The sequence below is a fragment of the Trachymyrmex septentrionalis genome, unplaced genomic scaffold, assembly GCF_001594115.1.
Source record: "Trachymyrmex septentrionalis isolate Tsep2-gDNA-1 unplaced genomic scaffold, Tsep1.0 scaffold8, whole genome shotgun sequence".
NCBI lineage: Eukaryota > Metazoa > Arthropoda > Insecta > Hymenoptera > Formicidae > Trachymyrmex > Trachymyrmex septentrionalis.
The window spans coordinates 1,044,836-1,056,931 of NW_017305987.1; the positions used below are offsets into that span (position 1 = coordinate 1,044,836).

Sequence of the window (12,096 nt, forward strand, 5' to 3'; positions counted from 1 at the left end):
TATTCTTCTGCAAAAAAAATGCAAGCATTACGTGCAACAAAATAAGAAAATATATAATGGATCAATCACAGATATCTATACTAGTACTAGATCATTAACTTTAATGTTGATTTAATGGCAGTAACAATATATGTGTGTATGTATGTGCGCAAAATGATTGGAGCGGCCATTGACTATTTCAATAGCCGTTCAACCGGATATCCGGCCGTTTACAGCGTTTTAGTTGAAAGTTAGTCATCTAGTATTAATATAGATGTCTGTGGGTTCAATGGAACAAAATTATTTAACTTTCTAATACAATTTTAAAAGAAAAATTGATTAAGATCCGTTTTCACAATATATAGTTACCTAAAGATATTATGTTTACCAACAGATTCATCAATGAAATTTATTCATGAATTTTTTGATTACCTTTAATCTTTAGGTAACCATATATTATGTAGTCGGGTCTAAGAATCCAAGTATTGGCATACAATTGGACATACAGGGCATTACAAGGAAATATTTATAATTCTAGCATTGTAGCATATTGTACTGGTATGGACATATGCGTTTTCAAATCTGCTTACCGGATTTTTCCGAGTGTCCAAACGCGCATAATCCATAATTTTCATAGTACTGCACATTGACTGTGGACCCATGTTACTATTTTTCGGGTTAACACGAAGATCGACGTATAAAATATCAGGAGTAGATTTGATAATAGACATTATGCAATCGCTGTAATGTAGAACATTTTTCAATGGTTAATGGAGACACTTTCCTAATGCACACAGGGTAAAAATCGTAGGATCGCTAATGGCTTACACTCCACTTGTCAGTTTCATGAAGTCGTTCGTGCTCGCGTTCGTCCAATGAACATTCTTAGGCTTTAAACCATTTAAGCAGCATCGAATCGCTTGTGGTGGCAATGTTTGCAAATGCTCAGCTATTTCTCGCACTCTCGAAGCCGCTATGTTGCATTCCTCGTATCCGTAATCTATGTAAACCACGTTGTACGATGTCCCGCCGTCGCTATTTATCATCACTGTGTTCACGCATCCACGATACCACTCGTTGACTTTCCATTGTTTGACGACGCAAATGTCATCTGTTAATATAAAAAATTATGAAAAGACTTTCTTTCAGCTGATTTAGGTCTGTTTTTGTATTCTTAGACCGGGATTCTGTATGTACCGACAACTGTCGGTGTCGATAACTAACGATAATTAATGGTAAAAACAATCCTAAGAAAAAAACGCAGTTCTCATTGGCTGCCGCTACTTAATGATCCTGATAACTGTCGGTAGACGTGTACAGAATACGTGCCCTTTAAATTAGTTGCAATAAGTTGAAAACAAACGTATATTTGCAAAAAACAGATCTTTTGTTGCATTTATCTTTCCTCTTTTCTTTCCATGTTAAAGGAAAAAAAAAAAGAGAACTAATGAACGGTGCAAGAAATTTAATTAAAAAGAATAGGAATCTAATATCAACGATAACGAGTGTAATCTCGTACTTTGCTTGATATTAATCGGTTTCTTTAGGTCCCCCTCATCGTTTCCATATGTCATTAGGTCTTTCTCTAACTGTAGGAATTTTGCTTTCATGGCCACTTTTCGTACAAAGAATAACGACGGATTAACAACGTACGTCACTTCCACCTTGCACTCGGAAATACCTTGAAAAAGAAAGAGTACCGGTTAGATTGAGTCTTGAGAAATAAGAATTAAAAAGAGTAACTTACTTTCTTCCTCTTTATCTTCTATCTCGATGGACATCGTCGACATTAGTGAGTCATCAAGGTTTTCTTGCAGTTCCGATTGTATCATCGGTCGCATTATCGCCTGTTCTAGCTTTGCTTGTGGACTGTCAAAAATCTCTGTCAACATCATTCTATACTGTTTACTTGCGTTTTTTATTTCACACAAATTATGTAATTATGCAAATTAAGTAAAACCTTTTATGAAAATAATCTATTAAATCTATTGAAAATATTAGCTTGTACAGTTTATACTAAAAAAATTATGGAAACAAAAATTGAAAATTCAAAGGATGTATCTTGTTTTTGAAGAAGTCACTCAAATCACAATAAAATTAAGTATTCTCACTTGTACGTGGTTTCTTCGATAAAGGCGACATTATGTAATTCGTCGGCAGCTCGTCTTTTCGCACAAGATTGTAGGACGACACTGATGGCACTGTAATTGTACAGTGATTTTCTATAGCTTCGACGATTGAGTCATCGATGGTAAATCTATTAAAGAAACAACTTGTTATACTAAGCGTCCACTAATTTGAAATTAAAGTTACATAAAGATGACAGCTTGATCACAATGACGTTTATTTACAGATGATTTTAAATTGTTATTTGACTCTCTATTGTAATATTTGATATTTTTCTAATATCATTTGGATAATCGTTCGCGCTTCACGTGACCGTATACGATGAACAGTGTGTAGAAATAATGGTTCGGATGTGAACTTCGATATTGATAAAGAGACACTCAGTAGCAAAAGGAATTTTATACATGCTGCGAGTCAGCGAAAAAAGTCTTAGTAGACGGTTCTTCTAATTGATTCGCTTTTCATTACTTACTGCGCTTTGTTGTTCTGGCCCGAGTCTTTGTACATCAAATGACAAGGAAGATCTGCCATTTCCGTTAGAATGTTTATTGCGTTTCGTATGTCAACCTTATGGAAGGTCTGTTCCGCATAGGAGGCTATCTACAGACAAATGTATCAGGTTCAATTCAACTTGCCGTTTCAAACAATGTCTTTTTCATGTAGAGTAAATTTAGAGTGACGAATCTGAATTTATAATTAAAGGTTGTGTTATTTTTGCCAGATTTCTATCAATTATTTTAATTAGGCTTAATTATATTTATCCATTATATTTTTTTCTCCGCAAAAATTTTTCGTTTGTTCTAATTTTGGAAAGTTAAAATTAAATTACGAATAAAAAGCAGGTTATATGTCGGAATGTAAGATACAGGTAATTAAGAGACTATTTTAATGACGTCTTAAAAAAATTTTAACAATAAAAATATTTTAATTTTAATTTTTACTCTCATACACAATAATCATCTCACATGCCCGTCGGAATGAATCTGTCTCGAGCTTGTTCAGTAATTTCGATGGTTTTTGCCTTGAGATTTCACGCCGTCCAATCATAATTCAGCACATTACTTGCCTTGACTTTCGAGTGTGAGAAATAAACACAAAACAGCTCAATGATATGATCTAGCCGTGTGAGATTCGCTACTTTTAGATAATTCTAGAGAATATTCCTTGACAATATAATATAAAACTCACAGAATCAATCAGAATAAAACGAAGTAAACGCGTCGATTTCAAGCAGAAGGCGGACGAATTTCTAGCGTCTATAATAATTCTTTATTTCTAAGAGAAGTACCTGCATTGTAAACTTCAATTTTTCTTCCTGCGATCGAAGTTGTAGTTCGATGTTTTCTAAATTGTTCTTGAGGCGATTACCCTGCTCATGTAGCTGGTTTATCAGCTTTGCTTCCATATTTTGAAGAACTCCGTGCAGATACGCGAAATGTTGGGACAGTGCCGCTTCGATGGTATCACCATTTTCTAGCTTATACGTGTTGGATGTAAACGCCGATTTTATTTTCTGAAAGAATATCACATACGATCCGTTAATATATGATGTATAATTTATGTAATAAAGGTCCAGTCGAGAAATTTTATAAGAGAAAGTGAATAGACATGAAATAAAGTATAACAAAATAAAGGACTGAATTAGAAAGAGGCACAGGTTTTTGCTATAAAATATACAAAGTAACGAGATAAGTCTTGCGTTTGCCTCAGCAAACTCTCAGGTCGCCGCTTCGTTCGCGCGGAGTAAATCGGCGGGGATTAACAAAGTGTACAACATTGTGCACTACCGTAGCTCGCCTCTCTCGGGAGATCCTCGTAAATCGCGAAAATTTACCACTGCTAATCGATGACTTTTACACGCATTTGCATTATTCCTTACTTAATAATCCCGAAGATAGAATTCTCGCAGATCGATATTAGATACAAAACTATCTGGTGATCAAAGATATTTATTTATTTTCTGTAAATGATGTCGTACTATTATCTCATAACTAAGATAATAGTACGCCAATTACAGAGAAATAAATAGAATAGAATGGAATTCGCTTCAGCGTATTTTGCCAAGAAGAGGAGGACTTGGTTTATTCTTCTTAACTCATTCATTCATCCATATCTTTCATTCTTATTTGCTTATCCTTCCTATTTTCTATCCTTATAATCAACCATACACTACTTATATACATACATTCACTTAACTTTTTATAGTTCGCAGCCATTTTACACAGCCAGCTTTACTTCTTTTATATATTCATTTAATTTAATTTATTTATCCAGAAAAATAATCTTGTACTAAGTCTCATACCTAATTATAATTAGTAATTAATCCATTAATTTTTAACAATAATCATAAAATTTTAGTAATCGTGTAAACTTAAAAAAAAAAATTGTTAGACTCAAGATTATGTCCTCAATTACTGAGGTAACAGTACTGATATCAATTACAGGGAATGAATAAATATTTTCGATCATCAAGAGACAGAGTCTACTTAACAATTATCAACAATAATCGTAAATGTATAAAACCTCACAAAACTGATTTAATGACTCAAGATTTCATTTGACACAATGAAAAAAACTGAATATCTATTCTGTTATAGATACATCGGTCAACATTTATTTAAAACATCGGCGTGTTCTCCTGTAGACTTAGCGAGCATGAAATCTCTGCTGCGATCGGCGTCGCGCGAAGGCAGAAGGTCGACTCGCATCGTTCTCTCGCCTCGAGGAGGATTCCACCGCGGAGGGAAAGAGAGACCGAGTTCCTCTCTCGTCGGAGTGAAGAGAACGGCTGGGAGAGGCCCCGTGCACACGAGTGGGCCGTAGTACGAGGCTAATATCACTTGGCCAGCACGAGCCTTCCTCAGTCTTTCACGTTCCGAGCGACCGGTCGCATACTCAACCACAAAACAGTCGTGAAGTTCCGTTCGCCGGCGCGGGTACACTCGCGTCTCCGTGCCTTCTCCGGTCCGCCGCGGAGCGAATCGACTCGACTACGATGCGTCCGCGATCGTAGGCTCACCTTTGGTGCCACGACACGAGGAGGTGCAGGTCGCGAGGAGGAAGAGGATAGAAGCGGACGAGGCGGGGGCGATAAGGGATATATAATATGAGGCTCCTCCGCGTGGCGATTGCCGTCGTGAGTGCAGCGTTTCTCTTGGCAATCGTGTCGGGTGAGTCTTTCGTCACCCGAACACTCGGGTCGGGAACTTCCAAGACTGTGAATAATGTTGGTTCCTGTGGTCCCTAATATTTTCGCGATACAAAAGATAGAGAGAGATACGAAATGCTTGGGATGAAGTCAATAAAGCTTCATTTATCTCTTTTGGGCGCGTTTAATTCTTTTTTTTCATTCTTATTAGAAACTCTCTAATGACTACACAGATGTATTGTATCTAAAATGTGTTATGACTGTGATACACATACCGTTAAATCTATAGTATTAAATTTAATCTAATGTGAGTCGCCACTCCTACTAGATATATCGTTATTATTTTGTTAAAACGATAATTAAATTTGGGATTATATCGTGTCAATTTGATACCACATAGTTTCAAATTGACACTGTATAATATCAAATATAATTATTGTTTTAGTATAAAATAATGATATGATTGAGTAGGAGAAGCGACTCACATTAAGCGACTCGAATTTGATTGACTATAGATTAAACACAGTGCAGTCTGTACCTACATTAGTCTGCTGAAAAATAGCGACACCAATGAAAATTGGAGTTATCTCTGACTGTTATTAGAGGATTTCTAGTTCTTAATGGTCTCAGGTTCATCCTCACTCGTTCGTTCGCAGATCGGTCTACGCGTGTGCGTAATTTCCCCGAGCGTTGAATGATTACAAGAGTGAACGGGCGTCGAAGACGTTCCGCGAAGGTCGTTGATGCCTCTCCGCGTTCTCTAATTAAACGCACGTAAACCGTAGAGACTGATTCACAGACGATGCGTTTTCGCCGGATGAACTTAATTTACTCCCATCCGCCGCGCCGTTCCGAGCAAACCGCGCCGATACCTACTTCCTTCCTTTGACTATTTGCGTAGTATAATTAACGCCGCGCCACGAAGACGCTAAAAAGAGAACGAATTCTCCACGGGCGATTTATCAGGTTAAACAAGATCGTGCCAACTCTCCTCCTAAAGAACGATTCGAGTTACAGATCGTGACGATGTCTGGAACGACTTTTTACTTCAGCGGAACATTTCTTTTCCGTCTGTCCAGTAATTATCTCCTTTTATAGTTATACCGTAAAAATGTAGTAATTTAATTTCTCAATACGTCACTTCAGTATGTGAATAGAAGCAGTCATCCCCTTTATAAAGATATGTTTTTATAGCTGTTTGATATGCTCCAAGATAATTTATCACCTCTGTTAAAAATTAATGACTGCGTTCAGCAGAAAAAGCAGCTTTGCAACTATTGTAAAGTCCTTTAATATGATTGGTTTGTACACTTAGATGCAGTGAGGAGCGAAGAGCAAGTCCAATCGTATTAACACTGAAAAACATTTCTGGTTCGAAAATGGACGAATCAGAACTTTCTGATTAAATCTATTAGAATTTTAGTTGAGATAACTAGAAACTTTGATTAATATAATTATTCTGGTAAAAATAAGAATTCTAGTAGATTTTACCAGAAAAATTGTATCGAACAGAATTCCAGTTATCTCAACTAGAATTCTAATAAATCTCTTTAATGGATTTCTAATAAATCGGAATTACTTATTTAATTCAACCAGACCATTTTTCTCAGTGAAACATATTGTGCTAATATTTTCACTCTGTGTTTCAACAGTGACAGAATTTTCACTCTTTTGGCGTGAGATTTCACTCCAAAAGAAATTTATGAAAATATTATTTCGAACAGCGACATGTCCGAATCATCTCTGGTGTAAGAAATTGAAAAAGATTCTCTTCAATTTGTCACTTTTAAGAGACTCGCTCGCGCTAAGTCATTTTGCATTTTCAACAACACGATCAAGTTCAGTGCACGAATAAGTCAGAAAGACGATAGTTGCGGCGATGATTGACTCGTCCCAAGGGATATCGGCGATAATCGATGATAAACAAGATTCAATAGGTGATGCGACGGGAATTCGAGTCGCATACAAGAGCATCGCTGGCCACGATCTCTTCGTCGCTTTTATTTCCGTCGTTCACGATGGAAATGTCCGTGGGCATCGCGGCACCCTCTTCTCCACCCTGCCGTTCCTCGAAGTATCTATTTATTTATCTACGTGCTCATTTCTATCCTCGATAGCCAAGTATAATGGACAATAAAACGTTTCATGCGATAAAAAGTAATAACCGCACGCGGACGCGCGTGTCGCAAAAAATCGGTTGGTTAGCTGAAGATAATACGTACTTTTTACGTTTTTCTCCCCCTCCATCGCTCTATTTCTCTCTCTCTTTGTCGTTCCCATTCCTGGCTCGCCCTCTTTATTTTTATCATCCCTTGGGCACGACATCGATCGAACGACCAACGCAAAAGGACAGCAAGAGGAAAAAAAAAAGGGAAAAGCCCCTCGCGGGGAGACTAAGACCGGAACACGTCAACGGGATGGGGAAGAATGGAAGTAACACGGCGGGTTTTTTCTGAAAACAAACCCCCATCGGACATCGTCTCAATTACCACTCGAACATCCCTCTCCAAAGGTGGATTCCAGAGGAAGAATTCTCTCCGAGTTTCACGAACAGGTCGTGGATCCAGCTTGTATGACAAAACTCAACGACAACGACAATGATGATGACGACGACGACGACGACGACGACGACGACGACGAAGAAGCTCAACGAAAGTCGAAGGAAATAGGAAAATTAATAGCGGAACGATGGCTGTCGTCACTGTCATCAGTTCGATCATTCGAGTACTTAAGCTTTGTTCCTTGATATCGAACAATCGTAAATAAAAAGAAATTTTCAAGATATTTAAATTTTCTTTTATCAATCGATTTGTTATTGTAAGATCTTACATTTTTTGGTTCCAATTTATTGCCGTTCGATACCAAAGGAACAAAACTTAAGTACTCGAATGATCGAACTGATGACAGTGATCGAAGTGATGACAGCCATCGCTTTGCTGTAATTTTCCTCATTTCGTTCCGACTTTCATCGAGATATCGGAGAGCTTCGTCGTCGTCGTTGTTGGGTTTTGTTATACAAACGGATGCAATAAAAGACTTGCAGGCTTTCATTCGATTATATCTATATTTATTTGACCACCGTCGTTTACCAGTCCCCTGCATGTAGCAGCTTCTGCGGAAAAACCTGAGAGATCCATCTGTGATTGATTTGAAAGGCGTTCCATCTCGAGCTGTTTACTCAGACACTCGGACGATCTAGATAGAAAGAAACATTGCTCAAGGATCTCTCAGCCTCTCAACCTCGTTCTTTTCAAGGATGATTAGAGATTCGCCTCTGTGTATTCACGTACGTGACGATCGTGGGAGAGGAAAAGGGATAATGATTAATCAAGTCACGCGTGACGAACTGCGAGGAACGATTTTCGTCCACTCGCTTTTACAAATTTCTCGAGATGACAATCGCTACAGACTTTATAATAAGAATCTCGGTAAAGTAGATCAGTCTTTTTATTAACCCTTAAATGCCACACGCCAAAAAATCACACATACCACACGGGGTTAATTGGACTTTATAGCGTGAAAAAGTGTATAATATTCCTGGATTTCAATATTTTGCTTTGAAAATTTGTTTGGATACACCTAAAAGAGCGTCTAAAAGAAGATATAATTGTAGTTATGGTGAAATTTTACTGTATAAATATACCAAAAAAAAAAAATTAGTTAAAATTTAAAAAGCACACTCTTTTAAAAATAAACAAATTTAAAAAAATTTTTAATTTTTAAGCCAAAAGTTCGATTTACAGCGGGATCATAAAATATATACGATTGAAAAAGCCTTGGAGTCTTTTGGATCTCCAGTGGCATTTAAGGGTTAATCTTCCATTTATAACTTATTCGATACTGCAAAATACTTATTGCAATCACAGTATATTTTAAAATTATTATTAAGAAAATATTTTTTGTTGAAGATAACCGTTACTTAAAAGGAAGAAAGAAAATTAATCACTTTTCTTCATGTAAAAAAAAATATATTGTTGCTCCAGTTAGAATTATCACTATTTTTTGTATCTGATAGAAAAGTATGTATCAAACGCACAGAATTTATAGCACCAATCTAAATTCCATCTCTGTCTGATTTTGATTGATGATCTCTGTATGATTAGATGCAATGCATATCCAATACTTGCTAGAAATTTATCTATTTTAGCTAATTTTTCGTACTTAGACAATTTTCGCTATAACCGCAAGATCGCTTTTTTTAGTATTAGCAATAGAATAATATTTTTCTGTGTATATATACATTCCTGGTAGAAATGTTTTCAGTTTTCTTAGACACCTATCTAGTTACTATCTACTAATATTACTGTATTCTCATTAGTTGTGCCAATACTGAGTAGAAAATGGACAAGAATTTGATAAAGTTTTATTCTGTCCATTTCATGAGCAGTTGGCTTGCTTATTAATCAATTTAATATCCATTATTTGTTGTGTCTATTCAGTAATTGGATTCAGATTTACGCAGCTTTTGTATGCGGGAACTATAAGCAAAGCGTTACATCCTGATTGGAATCCTAAGTAGCTTTCCATCTTAGTTACTAGATAGAAGTTAGTAACTGTTTAGTAACTGCTCAAAAAATGCATGAAATTTCTACCAGGGTACTTGAAAAGCTTCATGCGTTTTCGGAAAGTGAAAGAAAGTAGGAGAAAGATAAAAAGAAATAGATAACTATAAGAGAAATCTTTTCACGTCTGCCATTCTTTCATCTACAGACTCTTATTATAGGATCTCTATAGCTGTGTTATCGTCGTGTAATCTGCGTTCTCGCTCAACGCGCGTTCTAGCGAGTCGCCATGAAGCGCGACTTTTGAGCCTTACCGGTCGAATAAAAATCGCTCCAAATGCCCGACGTACCATAAACCGTGGCGTTAAAACCGTGTGCGACGTAACATGTGCGGTTGAATTTTTCCCTGATGTGCACGACAAGGAATATCCCATCCTCGCGTCGCTTCGTTTGACAAAAATACGAATTGCATTCTCGCGCAAAACTTCGATTAACTCCGCGCGAAAAAACGTTCATCGATCGTACACTTACAGAAAAGGCACCACTGCGATTTGCATTGTTTTCTTTGTACCCTTCGCGATAATAATGCCTATAATTGTGCAAGATTGTGCTCTGGCGCTTGGAGCTTCTGTGAAACAATCAAAGATACGCAAAGCGACTAATAACTTTTCCTACTGTCGATTGTATATTTTAGCATTTATTAAAAGACTATATTTTCTACTGAGCGTAAGTTATGTACTTAAAAAATATATATATATTTGCTAAAACAAATATTTAACTGTATAGGAAATTTCGTTATATGGAGACAGTAAAAATATTTATTAAGCCAATTTCATTTGCTGATTTATTTGTTAGACCCGTAAATCATTTTGCTCGAAATTTACTCCAACTTTTTAAATTTCTATACTCTATATAATTTTTCTTTTTCTCAACATTCTGTCAGCGATAATTTTATTGTAAAACGGATCTACTGAGAGATAAACTGGGTTTGTTTTAATAGCAAATTGACATGTTTCCACAAACAAATTTATTGATCGATTAAATTTTTATACTTTTTCAGCAAAACGGATCTTACCGTAACACGAAATGATTGTCACAGCAAAATAGCAATGATTTTGTCACGATAGCTAGATTATCTTTCTCCCATGTGGGATGTATGGAGGCCTCGTTTTCCAACGTTACAAGTCACTCGGCAGTTTATTACAAATCTATCGCTGTAATAACCGTGCCGTTTCGCATAACGCATCTCGTGCAAGATTCATATAGTGAAAACGCAATGTCTTCGCACCGCGTGCGAAATGCCTGCTGACGATAATGAATGGGTGCATATCACGCATGAAGAATAACGTATTACTCGGCGAATGCACCGGCGCACATTTTCGCATGAATAAATTATTCACCCGCGATCGTCGCGCCTGCCAAATATTTTGACGTACGATCGCACGTAGCGCACTCGAGGATTTTTCCGAAGATGCGATCGGAGAAATGGCTCCCATCCAGCCATCCTATCCAGGAAAAATGTCGCATCCAGAGCTCGTTACGATTTCTCGAAAGATTATATTTAAAACACAGCACACGCCTCGTGATGGAAATTGACTAAGTACAGACCCTCGACAGATTCTCGAAGAGAGAGAGATGACTCACCGGGCGGCGTGGTACCGCGACGATCAATTACATTGCGACATCGCAATGGCGACAATAGGGCACGCGGGCCTCGTAATCCGGGCATGTAAACGCGCGTGTACTAATTACGACTTGCGGGCTTGTGCTCGCTCTCGCCTTGCGCCATGTTTCCACTCGCGAGATCGTGCATGAACAATCAAGCCGCGGGGAAACCCGCGGTCGTGAGTCGAGTTATGAATTAAGTTCCCTCGTGCCGCGTCGTTCTACACAAAGCGTTTCCAGGTGGGAAAAGAAGGCGCCTTGCGAAAGCTCTCTATTCGCGTGTCCACGAGCGCGACATCGCAAGAGCTTCACCGTGGCATTGATGCATTCATGGCGATAGCAGAAATATACGAATATAAAGTGATCGTCTTTGTACGCTTTTCGGAATGTGCGTTTCTCTGGAAGAAAAAAAAAAAAGTGAGATCTTAACCCTTCAACGTGAAATTTTTATTTCTTTGTTCATTGAGAAAAATTTTTAGCATTTGTGAATATAATTTAATCATAACGTGTAACCATTTTTCAGGCCAACCACGTAAAATATGGGTGGTCCAAATAGTAACTATAATGATTAAATTAAAGAAATTGCAATCATTTTAAATAATATCTATATATTGTATAATAACTATAATTATAGTTCTTTTCGATTCCCATCTATGTATATATATATATATATAT

At 37.2% G+C, this 12,096-nt stretch overlaps 2 protein-coding genes across 3 annotated transcripts in view; one reads left to right on the forward strand and one right to left on the reverse strand.

The window, feature by feature from the left end:
* Nucleotides 1–12,096, reverse strand: part of LOC108754500 (RING finger protein 17) — a 212,588-nt gene that overhangs the window by 5,895 nt on the left and 194,597 nt on the right. For both annotated transcript variants that reach the window (XM_018496840.1, XM_018496841.1), the window contains 7 exons: nt 3,395–3,619; nt 2,579–2,706; nt 2,091–2,236; nt 1,727–1,861; nt 1,499–1,660; nt 808–1,090; nt 570–720 (listed from right to left, as the gene is read on the reverse strand). In XM_018496840.1, the coding sequence (XP_018352342.1) occupies nt 570–720; nt 808–1,090; nt 1,499–1,660; nt 1,727–1,861; nt 2,091–2,236; nt 2,579–2,706; nt 3,395–3,619 (1,230 nt within the window). The remainder of the gene's footprint in view (nt 1–569; nt 721–807; nt 1,091–1,498; nt 1,661–1,726; nt 1,862–2,090; nt 2,237–2,578; nt 2,707–3,394; nt 3,620–12,096) is intronic.
* The window catches only part of LOC108754503, an 83,606-nt gene continuing 76,410 nt past the window's right edge, over nt 4,901–12,096 (forward strand). Inside the window, exon 1 of the mRNA XM_018496848.1 lies at nt 4,901–5,276. Coding sequence (XP_018352350.1) covers nt 5,213–5,276 — 64 coding nt within the window. The 5' untranslated portion in view covers nt 4,901–5,212. The remainder of the gene's footprint in view (nt 5,277–12,096) is intronic.